Consider the following 26,290-nt stretch of genomic DNA (forward strand, 5'->3'; position numbering starts at 1 on the left):
TTATGTTCACCTCGTGTTGTTCAGGTAGATGGGTGTCATTTTGTTTCTAGGACAGAATGAACCACTGTCCACTGAGAGGAGCTTTCCGAGGGGTTAGAGATGAATGCACCTTGAATGTGCTGCTGTCTATGCCAGTGGTTTTCAACTGCAGCTGCACCCTAAAATCACCTGAGGATATTTTAAAATATTGACAGGGACTGTGTCTGTCACTTGGTGGTACAGCACATGCTTAGCATGCACAAGGTCCTGGATTGCGTGGGGAAAAAAATCACCAATTCCTTGTTCTAGTGCAACTGAAGCTTTATCTGGGATAGGGTGCCAGTCTTGGTGTGTGTTAAAAGGTCCTCAGGTGATTCCAGTGAGGAGATCTACTGGCTCATGGGGAAGCCTGTCCTTCTTTAGGGTCAAACTAGTGGGGAGAGCTGACTACCTCCTTTTTCCTTTTTTCAATGTAATATATGTATATGTGTGTGTGTGTGTGTGCGTGTATTTACATAAAATATAATAGTCTTCCCCTTTGGATAATATATCTACCTAATACATATTTTAAATTTTAAATAAAATATATGTGCATATATTTTTACATTTTATATATGTGTATATGTATTTAGAACAAATATAAAAGAATAAATAAAAATATACATTCCCTCCTTGGGATACAATAGAGAAACTCAAAGGAAAAAAGGAAATGAGAGGCACATGTTAACGAGCTCTGGGTAAACACTGCATTCATTTTCTTAATAATAATAGACTGTTGACTACTTTGAAGTCTGAGTTGTCCTCATAGGGTAGAGGGCCCAAATCAGAGAAGGCATAACAAACAATTGAAAAGGCATTCTCTCTCTTTCTTTTTGGTGCTGGGTACTTGTGAGAAATAAAGTGATCCATTTTCAGATTATAATATTTAGTTTTAATTGAGATATAAAATAAAATTGTATTCATTTTAACTATAGGCCTTCCTTATGCCCATCCCAATTAAAAAGTTAGCCAATTGATAATTATCAAGAATACAAGTAACAATAAATATAGGGACGAAGGTATACTCATACGTTGCCGGTAGGAATGCAAATTGGTGCAACCACTCTGGAAAGCAGTATGGAGATTTCTCAGGAAATTTGGAATGGAAACACCAATTGACCCAGTTATCCCATTCTCTGTATGTACCCAAAGGACTTAAAATTAGCACATGACAGTGATGCAGCCAATCAATGTTTATAGCAGCTCAATTCACAATAGCTAAGCTATGGAACAAATCTAGGCACCTTTCAACAGATGAATGGATAAAGAAACTGTGGTATGTATATATGCAATGGAATATTACTCAGCCATAAAAAAGCATGAAATGATGGCATTTGCCAGCAAATATTTGGAACTGAAGTCTCTCATGCTAAGTGAAATAAGTCAATCCCCCAAAACCCAAAGGTCAACTGTTCTCTCTAATATATAGATGCTAACACACAATAAGGGGTGGGGGAGATGTTCATTGGATTAGATAAAAGGGAATGAAGGGAAGGGAGGGGGGATGGGACAGTAGAATGAAGTAGATAAAACATTCCTATGTTCATATATGAATATACAACCAGTGAAACTCCACATCATGTACAACTGCAAGAATGGGATCCTAATTAGAATAAGTTATACTTCACATATGTATAATATGTCAAAATACACTCTAGTGTCCTGTATATCTAAAAAGAACAATTTTTAAAATTAAATAAATACAATTGGCTGATTGTGTAGATTGCAACCCTGAGCTGCTCCTATCAGAGCAATGGTCAGTGCTGCTTTAGGGATAAAGGTAGGTGGACAGCCTGCCCAGGTCTGCTTGTTTGCCAGACTTTGTTTGGTAGCGCACCCTTCACAGAAGTGAAGTTTGTCTCGCTGAGCTACTTCTGAGCTTGGGTTTGATTCCTTATGGTATCATGGTATTTCTAACAGGATCTAACCAGGGCCCCATGTACCTCTACTACTGCGCTATATCCCCAGCCTGCTCTCTCTTTGACTTAGCATGTCTTCATCTGTTTTTCTGCCTCTACCTCTCTTCCTTTGTTTCTTTGAACTTTTGTGTGTGTGTGTGTGTGTGTGTGTGTGCTCGCGCTTGCGGGGCTGGGGGGGGGCGGCTACTGGGAATTGAAACCAGAGGCATCTACTCTGAGCTATAACCAACCCTTTAATTTTTTGTTTTGAGATTGGTTAAGTTTCCCAAGTTGGCCTTGAACTTGTCAGCCTCCTGAGTAGCGGGGATGACAGGTGTGCACCCTGCCCATAAACACTCCTACTTGTATAAATCTGGAGAGGTGACAGAGACCCTAAGAGAAGACTAAGTTCCCACTTCCACTTGCCGCTTTAAGATTCCTTCAGATTCAGAGGCCATAATTGAAAGGACTTGCAACAGCTCTGGAGTAGGAAGATGATCTCAGCCTTAAGCAGCCCTAGGGTGGAATGATCCAGTCTGCTCTATTCCTGGACTGGGCCAGTGGTTCTCCAAGTGTGGTTCTGGGCAGGCAGCAGCAACAGCAGCTCCTGGGAACTTATCAGAAATGTGGGTTCTCAGTCTCCCTCCATCTGGGGTTCAAATTTTTATGGAGGGATAGTAGCAAGGGGGTTGAACTGGAGGCAGAGTCAGGGTGGAGTTACACAATTTCACAACAGCTTTCCTTGAGCTCATACATTCCCCTGGAATTATGCTACTTTCTTTGAGAAAGGGTGTGGGTGCAAGGACATTGACCAGGTTGCTCAGGAGTTTCTTCTTCTGCATTCCAGTGGTTCGTGGGCATTTCCTCCATTCCAAGGATTCATGGACACTTCTCTTTTGAGACTGGGTGTATCTTTTATCTCAGGTTTCAGCCAATGTGTTTTCAGAACATTTTCCAGGTAATTTTGATGCATGCTGAAGTTTGAGAACCAGGTTCCATGGGAGAAACATTTATAGGTTTCCTGTTCACGGGCCTCTTTGCCTCTGAGCTCACAATCTGATTGGGACCTATATTTAGCCAAGTAAACAATGCTACTTGCTGAAAGCAACAAACCCAAATCTCAGTGACCTGTAGAAATAAACAAAGACCCCCCAAGTGAGACCCAGCAAAGCTATTTAATCAGAGTTTGCTGTTTTGAGGGAGCAGCCACCATTCTTGTGCTTGGGGGATGCTCGAAGGCAGGCAGAGAAGTGGGAAAGATTTGCAATGCAATAAAGGAACTGTGTCAGGTGTACTCTGATTGGAAGTGGTCAACCTGCAGAAGAAGCTGCTGCCTCCAAATGAGGCATTCCTGTGATTCGCTAGAGATGCCTATTTGTCTTCCCAATTTGGAAGTGGGGTCAAAAATTAGGAAACTAATTAAAATTAGGAAACATTTTCTCTGATGTTTAATTTTTTTTTATCTACTTGACTGGGTTACAGGATGATTATGCGAATTGCTGGTAAAACCTTATTTCTGGTTGTGTACTGAGAGTGTTCACAGAGATCAGCATTGAAATGGGTGGACTAATTATGTAAAGCAAATGGCCCTTCCCAATGTGGGTGGGCATCGTCCAGTCCATTGAAAGTCCGAACAAAACAAAAAGGTGAAGGAAAGTTGACTTCACTCTTCCTGATTGCGTGAGAGGACATTTGGATTTACTGCTGTTCAGGCCTTCAAACTATACTACCAACTTCCCTGGGTTTTGGTTGGCAGAAGGTGAATCATGGGAGTTTTGTTTCTCTGGACGACTCTAACAGAGGAAGAGAAGATGCAGAATTTCATCTCCTTAATCCTCCCCCGACCCATGCCCCCAGGACCTATGGTGATAAAGGGAGCAGTGGCAAAAATCTGTAGAGATTTAAGTAAAGAGGGTGGGAATGTCAGTAAAGGAAACTTGCAGCAATGTTTATTGAGTTGTGGTGTTCACAGAGCAGTGAGTGGGGAGGTGGAAGGGCCCCCATCTGAGAAAGCCTGCCTGAGAGACAGGGAACGTAAGGGGCAGATGAGACTGGAGAGTCAGCATAGCACTGTCCAATAGGGGAAAACAGGACTCAGTTTCCCTTAGGTAGATTTACCTACTCAGGAAAGTAAGTGGGATCATAAGCTTTGTTGAACAATCGATACTTTTATAGATAACTCTTAACAACAATGTTTAGATGGTTTTTCCAGTAAAATAAGTAGTGAAAGAGTAATAATATTTCTATGCCCTATGTTTTGAAAAATGAGCAAACATATTGATAGAGAGTTTCTCTAGAGATGGAATTTATTGAGTGATTACATGTTCTGGGCATAGTTCACTGCACTATTAAAACTGTTGGATCTTCAGTGACCTTATAAAAGGGGCATCATTAGTATAGCCAAAATACAGAGGAAGAAAGGCCCAGAGGTTAAGTTACTGCCCAATGTAATCTACTGGCAAGTGATGATGCAGGCAAGTTGAATCCCAAGTCTACAGTTTTAAACACTTCACCCTAAGGTCTGTATTTGGGAAAAATATGGGTCTAAGGAAGTTTTTCATTGAAGAGGCAGGATTCACAGGCCTTGAGAGGCAGCATCTGTCTCTGCCACTGTAACGTGAATGCAACTCAGGATTGACAAAACCTGAGAAAGGATGGAAGTGTAGGATATGGGAAGTCCAGACGGAGGAGCAGGGGGTGTAGATGCGGTTGGAGAAGTGCCTCTTCGAGGTGTGGGAGTGCTTGCTCATAGTGTGTTTATGTCCTTGGACCTGGCCAAGGGGGAATTAGGGCTAATGTATTTTTAACAGCTTTATTTAGGAATAATTCACATATAACAACTTCTCACATTTAAAATCTGATAGATTTTGACAGGGTTATACACCCACAAAGCTATCAACATAGTCAAGATAGCGAACACTGTCTTCCCCTCAGAGCTTCCTTGGGCTAATATCTCCGTTTACCTCTCCTTGTCTCCTGCCCCTAGAAACTCTGATCTATTTTCTGTCTGGATTGTTTATGTTTTCTATAACTTTGTATAAGTCGGATCAAGGAATATGTGCTCCTGGCTGCTTTCCTTCACTTGGCATAACCATTTTGTGATCTATCCATATTATGGTGTGCATCCAAAGTCCATTTCCTTTTATTACTGAGTGGTATACCATTGTATGGATTTACCACACTTATTTACCTACTCATCTGTTGACGAATATTTGAGTCCTTTCCAGCTTTGTGTTATTACAAGTTTGTATATGTAAGTTTTTATCTGGACTTATGGTTTCATTTCTCCTGGGTAAATAAATACTAAAGAGTAGAATGATTGGACTGGTAGATACATGCTTATCTTTAAAACAAATTATGCCCAACCAAATATAGCCCTTTCTGCTCTGCCACTGTAACTGATTTTTTTTTTTTAAATGCACGTGTTTCTTTCTCTTCTTCTCTCCCTGCTCCTCCCTAATCTCTCCTCCACCCTAATCTCAGGAGAAACTGGATTACCTTTCTTCTCCATCTAGGCAGATTTATCTGTCCTTGAGTATATACCCATCATTGGAACAAATAATCCAGACTTTGGGGATGGTACCAGAAGATCTCAGAAATGATTATCTCCCAAATTAACAAGTGAATCACAGTTCCAACAGAGAACCCTTGGAATGTAGCCTTTGAATCACAGATTTAAAAGCCCCCTGTTCCTGCTGATGGGCAGAAGCAATCCGAGACAGGAATCCCCTGTGTTTTTCCCTTGCTGGCAAAGCAATAAACCTTGTTTTTCCTTTTTTAAAAACCATGTCCTCTTTATTGGATTGGCATCGGGGACAAGGACTGAGCTTTTGGTGACACTTGTACCATCCTACATTCCAGGTGGCAGTGAATGAGCATTTTAGCTCTTCTACATCCTTGCCAGCTGTTGCTGTGATTAGTCTTTTCAACTTTTTAAATTAAAAAATTAATATTCTCACTGTGCCTTTAATTTGTATTTCCTGAATGATTAAATGATGTTGAGTGTATTTTCATGTTCTTATTTGACATGCACACATCTTCTTTTGTAAAGTGCCTGTTCAAATATTTTACCTGTTTTTTTTTTTTTTTTTTTCACTAGGCTGTTTGATTTATTTTCTTTTGAGAATTGTTTATCTATTCTGGATACAAGTCCTCTATCAGATATAAGGTTTGCAAGTATTTTTCCCCCAGGCTGTAACTTGTCTCTTTGTTTAAAAAATTCTTTCCAGACAGTGAGCTGGAGCAATCATTGGGCTCACCTTGTCTGTTTCCCATCTTGCAGGGATCTCTGTCCTTTGTTACCTGATATCCAATTTATTCAGGCTATTGTTTCATATACATATATTATGTATTAATTATGTATTATATTTTTTAAAATTTATGGTTTGAATGTGAGATATCCCCCAAAGCTCCTGTGTTAATGCAGGAATATTCAAAGGATTGGATTATGAAAGCTATAACCGAATCAGTACATCCTTGTTTGAATGGATTAACTGGGTGGTTAATCCATTCAAATCTTGTTTGAATGGATTAACTGGGTGGTAACTGTAGGCAGGTGGGATGTGACTGGAGGAGGCAGGTCAGTGAGGACGTGACCGACTGGGAAGGTGAATCTTTCCTGTGGCCTCCCCATGCCTTTGTGGCCACCAAAAGCGGAGCAGCATTCCTCTGCCACACCTTCCAGTCATAATGTTCTGCCTTACCTTGTGCCTAGAGCAATGGAATCAACTGACCATGTACTAAATCTCTGGAACCATGAGCCCAAACTAAACTTGACCTCCTCTAAGTTGTTCTTGTCAGGTATTTTGGTTGCAGCAATGTAAAGTTGACTGAGGCACACACATACATACATATGCACACACACATTTTTTTTACTTGCTTCAGGTGAGAGGGTAAATCTCATACCAGTTATTCCATCTTTTACAGAAACAGAAATCCCTGAAAGCAATACCTTACAAGTTTTAATATATATGGGAGACTATAGAATCTTTTGATTGACAGGAGGTATACCCATTGCAAGAATGTAGGTTTGTTTAGCACTGTCTTAGGAGAAAATTTATATAGTTACATGGTTAACCATACATCCCCCATATACTACCACTGTATAGAAAGTAAGTCACCGTCTCTTCTAACAGTTGTTGAGCTTACCATATTCCAAGTGCTATTTTAAGTATTCAAGCACATATTAACTAATTTTATCCTAACAAAAAACCCATGACTTGGTACAATTGTAACTTCTATTTTACAGATTAATTGATCAAAGCATGAAGATCTTAAAAGTAAGGTCTTTGGATAGCAAGTATCTTAGCTCCAGAGCCAAAATCTCTTCCACTCTCTTATGTTACCTCTTGTCCTTTGTGAGAAAATTTCTCCCAACTGAGTTTTATGTTCACTAGTGATAGATGATATCGAAAAGCTACATGTGTTTACTGCCATCCTGAAAAATATGAAAACAGGAAGATTTTTGTCTTTTTTGGTGGGATTGAGAAGGCCCATCATATGAAACCTCATAGGATAATATTTCAAATGGAAGCTGCTGTTTTATGGGGGCTAGATTGTTTTCTGGTGCATATTGTACAACCCTTTCTAGTCAACTTATTTGGGGTTGGAGATGACCTTAATTTCAGGGGAGAAACAGAAGAGAGAGTGATGCTTGGCCTGCAGGCAACTTAATTTTCACTGTTGTGGATTTGTCAGTTTCATCAAAGCCTAAGAGCAAAATCAAAGAGACAATGACAATAGTAGTAAGGGGTGAGCTGTTCACTTCATTGGTCCTCATGGGGTCAGAAGAGGTCAGATACAACTAGAAAGGCAGAATAGAATGGTAATGGCACAACTGTAGAATTTATCTGGACTTCACTGATTTTCCAACAAAGGCATAACTTAGCCCCATGGTTGGCCATGGAACCCAGAGCAATGTCTGGTCTCCAGGGGTGAGGAATCTCATAGCTTCTCATAGACTGTCTTTCTTTCCCTTATATCCAATTTAAGTTTAAAGAGAAGGGTTTCTGGCTTGGAATGGCTAAATTCCAGCCCTGGAGGTTAAAAATTTGAATGAACAAAAAGGACATCCTTCCTCCACAGGTCCAGAGAAGAAGAGATGGTAGGGATGGCTCAGTGGAGAGAGGAGCCAACCAACTCAATTTCACCTGGGCTTCTACACTGTACAATCCCATCTTTCCTCTGTCCTACCCAACCATTTGAACGTGCTTATTCTTAGGACTGGATTAATGAGACTGGGCTGAAACTATCCTTCTTTAAAAGAAAGGCAGATCATCTTCTTTGTCTTTGGGGACTTTTTTTCTCTTAGATCTTTCTTCCTCATGGTTAGCCTAAGCTAACCTGGGACATGCCTTGAGATGGAGGTACCTGGGTCTATGAAGGGCTGACATTCTGATTCAGACAACTGTGTCCTTGGATTAAGAAGTCTTTCTCTTATTCTTCTTTCAGCTCTTAACTGTGGGAATCTTTCATGAATTTCAACTGAGTTCAGTAAAACTCCACAACGACCCCAGACAATAATAAATGTTTATTTCCTTTGTTCTCTTCTCATTGCCTGAATTTCCCGCTAAGATTTTTACAGTAAGAAGTAGAATTTTGAAGAGGTGATTGAAAATGTTTGGGATTTGTGATTCTATCTTTCTCTCTCTGCTGTATTTTGAGAGTTTTAATCAACTGTCACCATGATGTTTTCTTGGTGACACAACTTCTCAGGGACCACAGAGCTACCAGTGGAAGCAAAGACTGGTTCAGCCTACTAGCAGCTTTATGGCGAGAAGATCATTATGGAAGTGAGCAAAATGGTATCTCAGAGCCAGTTCAGCAAATCCAACTTTGTCAGAGGTTTAAATAGATTATGTTCTACCCATATTGTACAATGATGTAGGATTTATCCCCAATTTTCTTTTTTTCTTTTCCTTTCTTTTTATCTTTTATTTTTGTGTTATTGGGGATTGAACCCAGAGGCTCTCTAACACTGAGCTACATCCCCAGCCCTTTTTATTTTTTTTTTTATTTTGAGACAGGGTCTCATTAAGTTGCCAGAGCTACCCTCAAACTGTGATCTTCCTGCCTCAGCCTCCAAAGTAGCTACTATTACAGGTGTGCACCACTGTGCCTGGCTATGCCCAATTTTCAATATTGCAAGGAGATGTTTGTGTCTATAGTTCTTGCCCATGATCTCGTTTATTCCTGAAATACCCTGACTATTCCCCTCAGGTCAATGTATTACTCATTTATTAGTACCAGGACTTTCAGGATCATAGGTGTCATGCCAAATACTCATTGTGAGTAGTTAAGAGCTGCTCTAGATCTGGAAGGGAAGGAATCCCTGTTCTGACTATTTGATTAGGAGATTATGTGTTTTTAGTCAAACAGCCAAACTGTGGTTCAGAGATATTATCTTTTTAGAACTTGTTGACCCATAGAGCACTTTATTTTTAAATGTGTTAACTGACATCATTTTAAAATCAGCATGTTTTTATCCTTTAAAAATACAAAATACAGGTCATTCTGGACTGCTATTTCTGTACCGTAATGATTTGCTGGAGCTGCAAAGTACAATTCTCTCTAGATGGGACTTTTGCTCTTACATTCGACAAAGTCTTTGCTGTCTCCTAGTGAACCTCACAAATATAATATTAGGCAAAAAGTAAAGATAGCCTAGGAACTGTGTCTCCCTAAAGGCAGTAGTAGTTGACTTATTTGTAAGGGATACAGGAAGGAGTAATGAGGACTGAGCAGATTGTGGAGGGCATGTCATTTCTAAAGGACAGCTGCCACTCATCCAGATACCCCCCCGCCACCATTGCAACCCCTAATCTACTAATTTCCCCCAATATAGAACTGTTGCAGGAGAAGCAAGAACCTACATAGAGAGTGATAAAATCTGTTCAAGAAAATTAAGAAAAAGGGCGCAGGGCTAAGAGCAGGCTGATGGTGGACATTGCCCCTTAAGGTGGATGCCCAGGAGAGTCCCTGCCAGTTATTCAGGACTCTACCTAATTTAAGCCAACCTCTCTGTGTGAATATTGTGACCCCAACAGAAAAGAGGCTCCTATTCAGAAGGGTTTAAAACATTTGCTGCTGTTTCAGGAATGGATGGCATCTTTGTTGAAGTTGGGTCTCCAGCCTCATTCCTTTTAAAAATTAAAAGAATAAACCCATTGAAAAAGTAATACATTCTCATTATAGAAAATTGGGAAATCCATAAAAGTAAAGAAAAACTTTAAAATTACCTAGACTCAATATCACTGTTGTTGATTTGGGGAATTTTTTTCCCAGTCATTTTGCCATCCCCACTTCCCACATACGTATGCATGGTACACATTCATATATGATGGTCCGATGATCATGGAGATCAGAGGAGTTCCCAGAGAGAGGCACCTGAACTCAGGACAAGTGGGGTCCTTGGAATACATGATGGAAAAGAATTTCAGCACATGCCAGGTAGAGACACAAACAGATTTATTTAGGAAAGCAAATAGACATTCAAGGGAGAATGTGATCTATCTCAGGGAAGAGACATTTTGAGGGGTAAAGTTAAAAATACTCATTGAAGGGAGAATATGGGCCATCTCCAAAGGGAGACAGCACCTGCTGGTATGGGTGTCATTATTTATAGAAGGACAGTTACTAGAGGCTGGGCTAGAGGTGGAGTCAGGGCAGAGCAAGACAACTTTACGACAGTTTTTCAGGACTTGGGTATTGCCTTCATGTTACTGTTGGCAGGCAAGGGCATGGGTCAAGGGCACAGGCCAAGGGCTCAGACTGAGGACATGGACTGCTTTGCTTGGGAATGCTTGTTTACATTTCAAAAGTTCATAGGTGTTTCTTATATTATAAGACTCATGGGCGTTTCTCTTGAGACTCAGTTTATCCTTTCTGTATCCCCAAATTCCTAACTCATTATATTTGTAATGTTATATATATGCTGATTACTTTCTGAACATGAGTAATATACACTTCTTATAGACATTTAGAGACCATAGAAAACTTCAAGAAATATAACACTAAAAATCATAGTACCACTACCTAATGACAACATAATTGATTAATTGGTATATTACTATAGATTTTGTGCATGTGCATGAACACATGCACACACACACACATGAACACACACACAAAATCAAGACTTTTAAGCATAATACTATCAGAATAAGCCCAATACTACAGGGAAGCTAAGTGGAAGGGGGGATGTATGGCAAGTACAATCTGCTGGCAAATAGTTTATTAGTCTATGTTTGAAAAAAATCAACAATACAGATCATTCAATGTTATTTTTTAATAACTGGAAAATAATTTAGAAAACTTAAATGACCACTACGTTGTTCTCTGCAAGTGAATCTAAGGACAGACAAAAATTCTTATTTGGTGGATCTATATTCCTCATAGGTGTCCCTGCCTACAACTCTGAAATGTAGCCTTATTCTTGCCCCTGTGCTTCCCGTGGCCCCCCAGTGGCTTCTTGTCCTTAGGATCAGACCAAATTCCTTAAGAGTGGGGCACAGAGTAATTCCTGCCCATAAGAGATGGCATGAGGATCCAATGAGTTAATGCATGCAGAGTGGTTTGAAATAGTGCATAACGCCCAGTTAGCATTGAAGGAATGGCATCTGTTGTTATCATGCTTTTTGACCTCCTGCATGCATTCCCCATATTGTGGGGGGCAAGGTTCTGGGGTGACACCAGGTTCATATTATTAATTAAGCTCCAGTCCCTGAGAAGACATTTTCTCTCTTAAAATTTTAGTTTGGAAATTGAAGAGAAAGACTGCCATTGATCTGGTCTGAACTGTGTGTCTGAATTGGTAGCTTGGGAAAGATTGGAGTCTGTTATCGAAAAGTGTGTGAGATAGACTGGGAGCCAGGATGATGTAGGACTATAAATTAGACACCCACACATCACCCCTACCTCCTTCCACCTACCTTGCTCTGTCTTGGAGATGTTCTGTTTTTCATTTGAAAAAGTCTTGTCCCTCTTTTTTAGTCTATCACTCCATTACAGGGTTGGACTTTCCCATCCCTGTAATTTTACACTCCTCTCTCCTCCTCAGTATAATACCCCCCTTTTTAGTCTGGTTATCTTGCCTCCATCCTGTGCCAGGTGTGTTGTCTGCATAATCATTGTGGCAGGCAAGTAAACCTTGTGTGTTCTCCCCCTTCTTTCCCTCACCTGCTTTTCAGGTTTTACTTAAAAAATAAGAAGTCATTTCATTACATCTCTAGCTTAATAATTGATAAGTCTAGTCCGTTATAATATTAACTTTAGAATTACTATAAAACTAAAGCTTCTTCCATCCTCTAGCTCAGACTTCCTTTGGGCTGCCTAGCAGCCATGGGAAAGAGGAACTGCTTCTCTATTTCCTGTCTGGAGCTACTCCTGTTCCTTACTCTCCTTCTTTCTTCCCCCTCTCTTTCTTCTCCTCCTTCCCCTCCTCCTCCCCCTCCTCTTCTTCCTCTTTCTGAAACGTTCAGTCTGCCCCTGAGGATTATGCAAGGTATGATGTTGCAGCAGATCAACTACAGAAAACAGACATCAGAATCTGGTTGTCTTCTGGTACTGTTCTTCGATATCTATTAAAGAACTTTGCAGGGCTGCAATTCTGGCTCAGTGGTAGAGCACTTGCCTGTCATGTGTGAGGCCCTGGGTTCAATCCTCAGCACCACATAAAAATAAATAAAGGTATTGTGTTCAGCCACAACTAAAAAAAAAAAAAGAACTTTGCAAAAGTATGAAACAATTCCACTCTCAGTAACTCCCTTTTTGGAAAACATAGTTATTTTTGATAAAAATGTTATTTATGTTAATATAAATAGCATAATCTAATAATCATGGATGAATTGTTGTTATAAAATCAATTAATAAATGCATTTTGTTTGTATTTTATTGGCAGATCATAATTGTACATATTAATGGGGTACAACAAAGTGATGTTGGGTACATTTATACATTGCGTATCGATAAAAGGATATTTAGGTTCTTCATCATCTCCTACTTTTATCATTTCTTTGTGATGAGAATGTTTAAAATTTCTCTCCTCTAGCTGTTTTGAAGTATGCAATACAATGGTGTTAACTACAATCACCCTTTGGTACAATATAACACCAGACTTATTCCTTCTACCTGACTGCAATGTTAAATACATTTTAAAAGTTCTTCGTTTTAATTTCAAGTGTAGTAAATATATATAGATATGTGCCACACAAGCAAATGCTCTCTAGGGTCCTTGATAATTTTGAAGAGTGTAAAGAGGTCCTGAGATTAAAAGATTTGACAACCACTGTTGAAAGACTTCAGATACGAATATATGAGCTTCAAACTTTATGGCTATAACTTGAATGTGTCTTTATTTCTCTGCAAGTGGTGGTCCTCTGCTGTTGTGAGCTCTGATACCCAATCTTTGGAGCTATCTTTCAAATTCCCGTCCAGGGCACTGATCTTCTAGGTATTTCTTAGGGGCTGGTTACCTTCTGTGACTGAGGGGGCACCCTCTTTTTGTGTGGTCCTGTCTTGCTGGTATTGCCATGCTGCCACATGTTGGCATGGAACATTCATCAGGAACTTACTCCCTAGAGGCCTAGGCAGGAAGCCATTTAGAAGTCCATTCTGTCCTCAGATCCTCCAATCTATCTGGGTGATTCTGTTGTCTACTTCCTCCCATCTCCTATCAGCTCATCCCATGGTGTGTGATCAGGGTTGGGGCTTTCTCAGAGATCTAAATATTTTCCTCTTTTCCTCTCTTTGTCCCTGAGATTTTTTTCCCCCATTGCAGGAAGATGTGACTCTCTGCCTGTGTAGCAGGACCTGTTCCTCTTATATCGTGTATGCTATTTCCTCTGTGGCTTATTGTAAAACCTCAAGCATTCCAAGCTTCATTCACTGATACTCAAAAGTCAGCTTTCTATTTTAAAGAAAAGATTTTCTCTTTTCCCTAGGTGGCTCTTGCAAGTGCATGACAATTTTTGCACTGTGAGCTTGAAAAAGTCCATTTTGAAAGTCAGGTTCATGAAGACTTCCTCCTCTGATATTTGTCTACCTTTATCCATAGGAGCAGAGTAGGTAGAGGGTTACCGTTATTGTTAGTGGTGGAGTAAAGGAGTGGGAATAGAAGGACAAGGGGTGAAACCATAGGAATTTAAAACCCTCATCCTGTTGTAGGGAATATTTTAATGTGATCCAACAGAATCTACTGTCAGCATGTCATGCCCACTAGAGAGTCCTGGGATTGGAACGAAAGAGTAGAAGCTTTTTCAAAGGGTACTTTCTCAACACTTTAGGCATGTCCCACTATAAAGAAACTGTACTGTTCACTGCATACTTCATTTTTTGAAAACTGCCTGCAACTCTAGAGTGGATATTTTCCACCATTTCTTAGTATGTGATCCAAGATTCTTTGACCACTGTTGATGAAATAGGCTCTTTACCCAATATGTAGCACATTATATTTTCCAAAGACAGCTACAACAATAATTCTCATCAACTTTTTTCTCTTACAATGTAAACTTGCTACACTTTCTTCAAATAAGCAGTGTGTTTCCTTTCTCTCCCTGGATGTGGGAAGACCACAAATGCTTGACCCAGAGAGTGTAATATGTGACTTCTGAGACTACATAGTATAAGAAGATATGGTTTTTGCCTGCATCTTTTCCCTAATCTCTCTCTCCCACCTGTCCTTCTGTTCTTCTCTCTGGGCACCTGCTCTTAGAACTTAGCTGTTATGTTATGAGGGTACCCTGGTGAACATTCCAGATGATGGCCCCTAATGAGGGCCAGCTGATAACTAGCAATAGCAGCCAGGCATGTGAGTTAGGCCTTTAAGATGATTCCTGCTTCGCCCACTGTCTGACTACAACCATGGAATGGATCCTGAGTAAGAACCGTCTGGCTGAACCCAGTTGGCTTCCAGAATCATGACAGTCGATAACAATAGTTGCCTTTGTTTTTATGCTCCGAAATTTGGGCATTTTGTTATGAATCAATAGATAACCGACACACAAAGGGAGTCATAGAGATTTTCGGATTTTCTCCCAGCAGTGTTGGAATTGAAGCACAGAGAGATTGTGCCTCAATTAACCATAAGGGTTGGACAAGGAGGATTATGCAGACCTAAATGCTGAGGGTGTCATTTCATCCAAAGTTAACCATATGTGAAAGGAACCACACAAATGAGAAATGGAAATTCTCAGAGAGGGATATGAAAGTGCATGGTAGAAGTTTGAATGACTTTCTTCTTCTTAGCTTCTGTGAGGCTGGCCATACATTCAGGCTTTATATCTTATGAACTTTTTTTATAATTCATAAAAAGAATAAACAGTTACTATAGTCTCATTATTTGCTTCAACTAATTTCAGTGTGTTTGTATTTCTTTCCACCAAATAACTCTGCATCAGATATTCACTAACAAATTTGAAATAGAAGCGGACATGCCACTGGCTTCAATAAAATGGCTTAAGCAATAAAATGGGCAGAAAAGGTTTACATGCCTCAGAGAAGAATGGCTTGATAGTTTTGCTTTGGTCATAGAGAAAGGGACCTTTGTCCTTATAAACTCTTGACCTTTGGCTCTAAACATAACATGGCAACCATGGTGATCGTTGATGCTGTTCACTGGCTATTTCCTGTGCTGCACCTGTCTGGAATATGGTGGAATCACACTTCCTGGCACCTCAAGCCAGTCCCTAAGTGGTGTGGGACTGTCTAACCAGATCTAGCCAGGAAGGTGTGGTAGAAGTGGTATGAGCCACTCTGAGTTGCCTTTGAATTTTCTTTTCCAGACTCTCCAGTGTTTTCTTTTGCCTTTGCCCTGGTTGCAGTTGACACTGCCAATAGTGGCTGCCCCATCTATTTCTAGGCTTTTGAGTAGGAATGAGAAAATGCAACAGAAGCCCAGCAGATCCACAACACAGTGGGAGTGAAGAATAATCCTTGGAGGTTTTAAGGAGATGTAGGAGTTGTTTATCATCATAGCATAATCCTGTCTATCCTGCTTGATTTCATGACCCCTCACCATACACTCATCATACATACATACATATAAACATTCCTTCAAAAATTTTTCTATATTTCTTTTACTGATGCATTATAATTGTACATAATGGTAGAACTCATTGTTACATATTCCCTTCAAATTTTGACACACTCATATATGTGCAGTTTTTAAAGGTTCTCATTCAACCTTATAATGCCATTTAAGAGTCATATAATTTCTATTAAACTTTTCTATATGTAGTTATATACCCTGCCTCAGCTTTCTCCTCATTTCCTAAATACTCAATTTTCTGTAAACTTATTTTGTTCTAATCTTTTTCCTAAAGCTTGGTCAGACTACACAGACCAAGGCTACTCCAATAACCCAGAACTCAGTCTTTATTCGGATCATATGACTAAAAAAGTTTCAAAACTGAAAAAAGGTCAAAATGAGCTTCTCAAACTCAGATGTGTTTAGTTACCTAGGAATCTTGATAAAATGCAAATTCTAAGGTTCCACTGCAAGTGGTTCTGATTCAGAAAGTCTAGGGAGGGCATTGGGCATCTGCACTGCAGTGAGCTCTCAGGGAATACTGATGTTGCTGCTCTGTGGACCACACTGGATTAGCATGGCATCAGGTGATAGTTTTTAGTTTTATTCATGTCTAAAATGAAGACAAGTGTGTGGAGCAATATCCTTTCTGGAGCAGAGGAGGTCTTCTCCATAATTGCTCTGATGAGCTAGCCGAGTAGCTCTTATAAATGGTTCAAGAGAGAATCACTAAAGTATGCTCAATTGGTAATGAGGGTAAAAATCTTGTTAATTTGCACTTGCTTCATATCTTTACAACTTTAAGTTGAGATTAAGCCTGGAGGTAATTTTTTTTTTTCCCTGTCTTTGGCCCTGAAAAACACATTTGTGCTCTATTTCTTTCATTTCATTTCATTTCTTTTCTCTTTCTTTCTTTCGTGTTGGGGAGTGAACCCTGGGGTGCTTAACCACCCCAGACCTTTCGATTTTTTATTTTGAGACAGGGTCTTGCTAAGTTGCTTAGGGCCTTGCTAAGTTGCTCAGGCTGGCCTTGAATTTGCAATCCTCCTGCCTTGGCCTCTTTAGTTGCTGGAATTATAGGCATGTCCCACAGCACTGGAATCCTGTTTTATTTATAAGGGCATAACAGTAAAATCATCAACTGTTTAGAACTTTCTATAAAAATGCAAACATTTGGATTTCTTTTATAGAGCTGTTGAATTTGGGAAATCACAAAAAATTATGTGAAACAGAAAAGTTATTTTTCCAAAGACCTAATTTTTCCTCTTTCTCAATGCTTTTGCTTCCTCTAAAGCCATCTTGTTGAGTGAGGCAGATATGCTGATAACTGGGTAGAAAATGTCCTATAACTGGTGGCCCCAGTGAAAGGTTTTCTCCCTCCCCACCCCTTCCCTACCCTTCTTCCATGATCAATACCCGCTAAGCTCATCAATTCCCTGAAATGTTTTAACAAAGTCACATAAGAACAGCATTTTAGATTGCCTGGTCTGGTCTATCCATTTTGGTTTAAACGAGAAATTTGAGATTTGGAGGGAGAAATAAGTTTTTCCAGGTCACACAGCAAAATACTGGCAGAGCCAGTGCAGTGAAGTGAATCTCCTAACTCCTTCCCAGTCCAGTGATCTTCATCTGCATCCTCTTCTCTTGGATGGGAAAATCAAGATGGGCAGGAGGAAGATAGCAGTATGGGGCACCCACAAGTTCTTTCAACTACCCAGAAGCCCAGACACAATTTGCATGTTGTTCTGTCATCTCTAAATTATAAAATATCAGACATTTGAAGAATCTTAGAATGAATTCAATTCTTTAACTCTTACGGTAATGACACTACCCAACACATATATAAAATTTACCAATCCCCTTATTATAGAAAATTTAAGACATTGCTTTTCCAACTTCTCCTCCCAGACCTCTTCTGCTTTTCCCATTCCTAATACTTGCAGCCCAAAGGTGATTGTCCTTGGTCTTGGATCCTTGAAGGAAAATATTTCTTGCTTCTGGAGGTTTTGAGCTTCATTCCCATGTTCAGGGAGGAGTAGAAAATTAGTGTCCAAAGTGACATGGCAGGTGAAAAGTTGTCCAAGATCCCTGTATCCCAGTGCTTCCAAAGCAGATTTTCTTTGGTTTGGCTTGTTAATGATGGTATATTAAAACCTCATTTATTTAGATCTCACTGATTTGGAATCAACAGTAATTGTGACAGGGACTAAACTGAGATTTGCCTCTGAGGATTAAAGAGAGAAATTGAACAAATTGTTAGACTTAATGCTATCTAAAGAGAGATATTTAGCTTATATAAAGCAGTGGATGTAGCTCAGTGGTAGAACACACACCTAGCATACTCAAGACCCAGTTCACACAACACACACACACACACACACACTGTTTTTAAAATAATTTTAGGAGTACCATCTATAGCCTGTTCATAACCCTGACCTATACCTCCTAACCATTTTATTTATATGTTATTCTTAGTTATATCATAAACTGAGAGTTTCTAAATATTTGTTTGTTTGTTTTCCAGTGCTGGGGATGGAACCTGGGGCCTCACACATACTAGGTAAGTGCTCTACCACTGAGCTACACCTTTACCCCATCTATCAAGATAGTATATTGGGTAATATGTTTTAGTCTAAGCAATATAACTAAATTGTACTTCTCTTTAAAAAAAGTAAGAATTTCCAATTCAGAATTTTGTTTTCTTTTGGGTTTCCTTTTAGTAATGGATATGGCTTAGTGAAGTTTTCTATACTTAGGATGTGTGCTCTGAGCTGTCCTGGGTTGGAGACACTGTGACTTAGATGCAATGGCACTGAAATAGTGATTGTTGTAATGCCATTGCTAGGAGAGAATAAGAGGACTTTTCATGTAAGCCCAATGCATTTAAGGAGAAGGATCTTTTTTAAAAGGAGATGGAGAGTTGGGAAGAGAGAATGCCTAACTGAATTCTGGGAGCAATGGAGATGATGAAGTTGGGGTTTGGCTAACCGTCCTGTTAGGCAACACTGTTTTTGTCTGTGTCGTACCTAGCCTCTCATGAATAATGGACTACCTTAGCAGCAGAGATGAGAAAGTGGAAAGAATATAATACACAAGATGTGTCTAGAGAAAGAGAGCCCTGAACACAACTCCAGATCTAAAGTCAGTTATTGTGGTGCAACTTAATTCTTTGGGTTAAGTGACCTGGACATTGACCTACTTTTACCCTAACTACAGCACCTAACTTTAAAATCAAACCAAAACCTAAGGTCCAAGCACAGTGGTTTTATGACTATGGATGCAACGTTAGAACTTGTGATTGTGCTTTGAATCAGTATACTTTGTCCATTGTACTTGTCCTGGGTCCACCTGTCTTTTTATTCCCCATTTTTTTAAAGCACTATTAAATTTTAATTTGTAAACCATAACATTTACCCACATATACACTTTGGTGATTGTAGTAAATGCAGATGGTTGTGCAAACGATACCACAACCCATTTTTAAAGCCCTAGTCACCCCAGTTATTACCTAGACCCTATTCATAGCCAATCCCTGCTTCTACCAATGATCCCTCTGCATCTTTTCCTCACTTTTTAATTACCTTTGGTATTGATTCTGTAAAAGTAAGTACGTGGCTACTTTCAGAGACACGGGTTATGTTGAAACAGCTTTATTTTTTTAATCCATAAATATCTGTTACTGACAAAAGTGGAAAAATCCTTAAGACTAAATCTTACTAAAGTGATATTTGTTTACAGTACATATAGAATGTGCTTTGACAGGTAAGTAGGACGATGAGATTTGTACAGAAGCAGTAACAAGAGCACTGCTTGCCATGAAGCTTACATATGAGTAATGAAGAAACTGCAAAGATACAGATAGAAAGGTACTGTTCATCAATGCTACCATATAATAAACATAGAATCCATAAATTGGGCTAATGCGTAAAAATGTTCATTAATCCCCCACTTAGGAAATTGTGTCCCCAAACTAAAAATATTACAGTAAGAATTGCTTTTTAATTAGAGAATTTCAAGAACTCTTTACTACAAAATGTCCAGTGGAGTTATAGAACTAGAGGAATATTTGCCACTACAAAGCAAATGAATGGGTCCTTCCATGGAGTGGCTTTCAAGGGTCACTGCAGGGTGGGCAGCACAGTTGAGCAGGATCTTCCTCTCCCTCAGCAGGGAGGGTATTAAGGTAACATACAGCATCATTTTTCTGAACAATGGAAGGTTAATGTGTTTGCCGATTTACAAGATGGTTTTGATGATACCAACTTGGAATCTCCATTCCTGCTTCACAAGCCTTCACGGGGAGGACAGTAGTGTCACAGGAGGGGCTAGAAAGATACTAGGGTGGGGTGAGTGCCCACCTCCTAGTAGCCCAGGTGGCGGTGCCTCCTCCTCTCCTCTTGGAATGGAGCCTCAGTATCCAGACTTGGTCTTCAGGATGCATGTTCTGGATATATAATAACATTCTTTGCCACACAGAGTCTTTGCCAAGCATGCAACTCTGGGGTTTGGAATGTATTTCCCAGCTGTCCTCAGATACAAACTTTATTCCCAAAATTCATGGGCCGACCTCTGAACTTTTCTCCTCCAGTCCATTCCCTCTCAGAAATTGGAACCGTCTCCCTCCAGCTATAAAGAACCACATCAAAAATGAAAACTCCAGACTCAGAATTTCTCAGTGTCATAGATGCCTGGGTGGTTTAGGTGTGTCTGCATGAGAGGCTTCCATGATATACAGTTGGTGACCTTTTGAATGGTCAGGTCCTTCATCTTCTGGTCTGAGAGTATCTGTGGGTGGCTGAGCCCATCAAGCCCACCCCAGGCTTTGGTGAAGAGTCTGGTGGCTGTCTAAGGGCTTCTGAGAATGTCACCAGGGGCAGACATAGTGGGATGTGTACAACTCAATTGAGGTGGGAAGGATGTGGAGAAGGGATGGAAGATGGGATGCTGATGGAAATGAAAGCCCTAGAATGTAAGAGCTGGGTGAAACTTTGAGGCTCATCTAGTCAAAGCCCCTTGTTTTACAGATGGGGGAAACTGAGGCACTGAGCAGGAACATGACTCACCGTTGGTCACACTGCAAGGTGGAGATGCAGCCAGGGCCGAAGCCATGTCTACAGAGCCACAGCCCTGTGCTTTTTCCTCCCCAAGTATGCTGTCTTCCAAAACCAAAATACAGAGCCCAGGAAGACTTCTTTCACATTGAATCTGCCATTAAAATGCTGCATTTATAAAAAAAATAACATTTGAACCCTGAAAAGTACTTCATTAAAACACAACATGCTTCCTTGAAAATATTCCAGAGCAAAGTTTCCCAGATTTGGAGAGAATGACAGGAATATGAATGGGAGGTAATGTGTCCATGCTTCTCAGAGCAGATGCCTTCTAGGGTCCAAGGGATGGAAGCCCTTTCAAACTGTTACCTTGGGTCAAGTCCACAGTTGGCTGTAGAAGGAATCAGGGTGGAAGGCTGGTGGCAGACAAAGTATCTCTGAAGAAAATGGATTGAGTTTGGTGGCAGGGATTTGGGATGGATACTCCTCCATGTGTGGAGAGTTGTGAGTCCTTCAAATCCTTTGGAACAAAGGGGGGACTGTGATGCAACTAGCAGGAAGGAGAAGTGAGTAGGAGCAGTTGCCAAGAGCCCCCAAGGGTATGAATCTTTGGCCAGAGCTGGAGCCTCTGGGCTAGTAGAAGGCTGGGACAGGGACTTCACAGGTCTTGCAGCTGTAGGAGCAAAGACTGATCTTTTGGCCATGACACCTCTAACCTGGCAGCCCTTTCCTTTCCCTCCCAAAGATCAGCAGGGGAAAGAAAGCTCTTTGGCTCCACACCCTGGGATATCATCTTCAGGTGTAGGAATTGAAGGATAAACCCATAAGACAAACAGAGGACCTGAACAATGTCTGATTCTTCCATAGTTTTCACCCAAGGTTCTAATTCTTGAAACTAAAGACTCTAGCACGACCAGAGAAGAGAAATTAGGATTGGAGGAAGAGGGAAATGAGAAGGAGAAAACTGGCATACAAGACCAAGTGTAAGAAAAGAGTGAGCTTAGAGATAGAGGATATGTTTCAGCTGGGGAAAGGGTTGGATCTCTCTAAGAGGCAAACCCATTGGCCAAGAACTGAGGAAACCAAAGGGCAGAAGCCCAGTTAGGAGGTTAAGGAATTCTAGGCAGGAGGAAGCAAGACAGGAAAGGTGGAAGGGCACAAAGGATATTGAGATCTTCAGGAGGAACACAAAGGCAGCAGAGACCTGTGTAGACTCCTGTCCATTTCTATCAGAGCAATGGAGACATGCAAGAAAGAACAAAATGAGCAGAGGGAAATCTTGGGCTTTAGGCTTCCTTTACTAGGGGTAGGGGCACTTTATTATGAAGGAGGTGTTACTCTTTTGTGGGTGGCAGAGGCCACTGACCTAGTGGGGCTGGAAGTTGTGACATCTAAGTCCCAGCCCCAGAAACCTCTCTCTTGTGAACTTACCTGGTGATGTGGCTTTGCTTATTCCATAATGATGGATGGGACAACTGAATTAATTAGATAATAGCAGTCCCCCCTTATTGATATCCTCCAACCCCCCAGCAGGTGCCCGAAACCACAGATGGTACCAAGCTCTATATATACTGTTTTTTCTTATACATGCACATGTGTGATAAAGTTTAACTTAGAAATCAGACACGGAGAGAGATTAACAATAATAAGTAGTAATAAGAGGACAATTATAGCAATATATTGTACTAAAAGTTATGTGAATTCAGTCTTTCTCTATTGAAAGAGTCAAGGCAAATATTAATATTTTAGGACCATGGTTGACTGAAACAGGGTAATGCAAAACTATGAATAAGTGGGGGACTATTGTACCTCTATGTCCTGGTGAAGACATAGTTTTCTGGATTTTGCAATGGGGGACAGAATTGAAGCAAGTTTGTAGAGTTATCTCTAGGTAAACCTATCTCTATCCCATTTTCTCTTGCTTTCTCTCCCTCCCTCTTCATTTCCTCCCTCCCTCCTTCCAGACTCAAGGGTGAAATAAAAAATCCTCTAAAAGACGTAAGTGTTCCAGTAGAATTTTCTGATTCAACTGACACTGAAGATTTTAAACCAGACAGTGGTAAGGCTGGAATGAGAAATGTTTTGGGATCAACCTGTCAAATAAGCCCTGAGACAGACACCTTGTCAGAGACAGGGCTGGGGGAGGAGGCATGGGCAAAAGCATCCCCCAGGGGGATGGAGAACTTGGTGTGTAGAAGGTGCCTAGATGGGATGCGACCAGATCTCTGGTTTAGTGTGAGCATGTGTAGACACCTGGGGAGGGGATTCTCACCTACCCACATCCTGTCCTTTTCCCTCTTCACCAACAAATGGCTTTCAAGGCTTAGGGGCCTAGCTGTGAGTCACGTCTTTGATTCTGAGAGCAATCAACTGCCCTATTTAGACTGATTACGTTTGTTTCCCAGCCTTCTTAGCCTTACTTTTTTTTCCCCCTGGCCTTCTTAGCCTCACTTTCTGGAACAAACACTCATAAACCCATGGGGACCAGCCCTAAAGAAGGTTTATGTGTTTGTGGGGAGAAAGCAAAGTGGACCCAGACCTTCTGGCCCCACAGTCCCAGGGACACTTTCCCAGTGGGGAAGCTGAGGGCTGCATCTTTGTAACCCCAAACCTCCATCCCCTCATGATTAATGCAAAGTGTTGCTGTTCACACTGGGAAGTGAGCCTTGGGGAGGAGAGGAGAAGAGAGCTTTGTAATTCTTGAAATCTGTAAGAGGAAGCAGTCCATTGATTTCTCTGTTGTTTGTGGACTTGATTATATTAAACATTCCCAGGGTAGATATTGAGGAAGCTTCCCTCTTTTGTAAAGGGCCATCCATGCAGAACTGAGGGAATGTCAAATTCCAGTTAAGGGCAGTTGCTGGAGTCTGACTGGTGACAGCCTTGTTTTTTTTAACCAAACATTCTGGCACTGATTTCCCCCAGCCCCAGCTGCGGAAGATGCCCTGGCCCTGAGAATGGAGGAGCCCCTATCTCCCTCCCCTTGGTCTAAGGGTGGGGGTGTGGACGCTGCTCTGTTCATTGTTAGTTCCCCAGGAGTGGTCAACCCTGTCCACTCTGTAGGTTGAAGACAGAAAAGGGGCTGAGATGGGCTGGCAGTGGGGCCCCTCACAGAGATGAGGGTGGGCATGGGTCTGCCTGATGCCCACTCCAGGGAAGAACTGATGTGGTGGGGAGTTGGCCAGTTACCCCCAGATCAGTAGCCCAGAGAACCACTGTTTAAATGCATTTCCAGGTCTGTGTCCCTTGGAGCCACTGGTCTGAGGAAAGAGCAGCCAGGAAAGAGTAATGGAGCTGCAGGTACAGGGAGGGTAGATGGGCAGTGGAGGAAGGGAAGACCGAGAGAGAGTGAGTTCTAAACCCAGAAGGAGCCCAGCAAATGGGCCAAAATGGGAAAGAGGAATGGGAAGGGTGTTGGACAACTACCTCAGGGATGTCCTTCTTGTTGGGGGCACTGAGCATCCCCTCTCTAGAAGCATTTGCCTCTGTCCTGCCTGAGACTCATGGTAGAGGAGAAGCAAAGGCCTGGAAGATAGGAATGGTGAGCCCTGAGATCCTGGGCATCACAGTGGCCCTCCCTACCCTGTCTCTCTCTGACCACCAAAGGTGCCTCCTGGGACCAAAACAGGGGTGGAGAAGGCAGGCCTGAGTGGCGGTCATAGTTCAGACCTAGAGGCCTAGAAGAAATGTGGAGATAATCAGGGAGGGCACTCCTGAAGTCCCTGCAGCCCGTTGCTACTCCCCTCGGGGTAGGGGGACAAGAGCTAAAGCCCCAAAGAACTTGAGGGTGAATCAAGTAGGCCTAGGGAAAGTAAGGTCCCTATAGGAGGAGGGCAGGGCATCCAGCTGGAACAGGACAGGGTTCCTAACAGCAGGGAGGCTGCTGAAGGGCAGGACCCTCCCTGTCCCTGCGTTGAAGAGAAGGAAGAAGGACCAGGGTAGGTCAGCAAAGGAAGGGCCACTTGGTGGGGACCAGAGAGTTCCAGCAGGCAGAAGAGAATCGTTATTGTGCTTATGAACACAGCAGCTCTCTGACTCCGAGAGCGAGCAGGCAGTTTTTAGGCACTAGAAGATTTCTGTGATGCGGTTCTAGGTAAATGAAAGAGACCGAGTAGCCTATTCAGTCAGCCCACTGACTGCACTCGCTGGCCAGTTCCAACCCAGGCAGCTTCAGATCAGGGTCAGGAGAGGGTCGTTTGGCTGACAGAACCTGCCACTGAGTCCTCAGAAGTGGGGAGGAGGGGACGTGGGACAGAGGGGAGCCGGTGAAGGTGTGGGAGTGAGACTGGGGCCTCGCCTCTCTCCTCACTCCCTGCGGACTCTACTGGGAGAGTAAGAGCAGTCGCTCCAGATACTGGGTCTGAGCGTTGGACCAGGCCAAGGGGCTGTGTCCCGTGGGGGTATGGCTTTCTAGACAAAGGTGCCCACCCCCACCTCCCACTGAGGGGACCAGGGAAGGGAGAAGTACAAGGTTAGAAGCTCTGCTCCTGACCTCTGCCCTGCCCTGCCCTGCCCTGCCGGTCCCAGCCTATCAGGTGGCCCCAGCTGGGCCCTGCCAGTCACACGGTCACTTCAGTCTTGCTGGCGGTGTAGCAGGTGTGGTGACCGGGGATGTAGTGCAGCTGCTCCACCGTGTTGTGTCTACGTGAGGCAAAGGCGTGGCGCTTGGCTGCCGTGGAGTGACTCTGGCCCAGGGTGGCGTAGGAGTTATTGGAGGCACTGGGATGGGAGTGCATCTTGGTCATGCGGTAACGGTCCAGCACAGGCGTGGACACAAAGACGTCCGTGTGCGAGATGGCCCGCGACAGCGACTGCTCGGGGAAGGCCGTCCGCTCTGGGGACAGCAGCGGGTCCTGGGAGTGCAGGCGCTCGGTGGAGAGCAGCTGCTCGTCAGACAGGATGCGGTCATAGGGCATACTGAACTCATCCGGCAGGCGCCGTTCTGGAGACAGGACCCTGTCCTGGGACATGGCCCGGATGGGCCTGCGGGGTCGTTCCCGTGGCAACGGCTTCTGCTGTGACATCTGGATGACATTGAGGGGGAGGGTGCCCCGGGCAGCCAGGTCGGGCAGGTGCCTCCGCCTCATGTAATACTCATCAGCTTCCTTGTCAGCTGCAGGGGAGACAGAGAAGGCAACAGGTGACCCCGCAGTCAGAACCTGGGTAGAGCCCTGCAGTCCTCGTGCTCAACACAGACCTGTAAATCTGCAAGGACAGGTTAGTTTATGGAATAGGACACAGAAGCTCAGACAAGTGAAGTCCTTGCTACTCTACTGAACGTGTGATCCAATCCCTGGGGG

General features: G+C 42.2%; 1 protein-coding gene across 4 annotated transcripts in view; it reads right to left on the reverse strand.

Annotated features, from left to right (window-relative positions):
- Positions 1 to 19,583: 19,583 nt before the first annotated feature.
- Shisa6 (shisa family member 6) overlaps positions 19,584 to 26,290 on the reverse strand; it is a 289,905-nt gene continuing 283,198 nt past the window's right edge. For all 4 annotated transcript variants that reach the window (XM_047547407.1, XM_047547406.1, XM_047547405.1 and 1 more), the window contains one exon: positions 19,584 to 26,103. In XM_047547407.1, the coding sequence (XP_047403363.1) occupies positions 25,550 to 26,103 (554 nt within the window). In that variant the 3' untranslated portion in view covers positions 19,584 to 25,549. The remainder of the gene's footprint in view (positions 26,104 to 26,290) is intronic.

Source organism: Sciurus carolinensis, chromosome 3, assembly GCF_902686445.1.
Source record: "Sciurus carolinensis chromosome 3, mSciCar1.2, whole genome shotgun sequence".
NCBI classification, from domain to species: domain Eukaryota; kingdom Metazoa; phylum Chordata; class Mammalia; order Rodentia; family Sciuridae; genus Sciurus; species Sciurus carolinensis.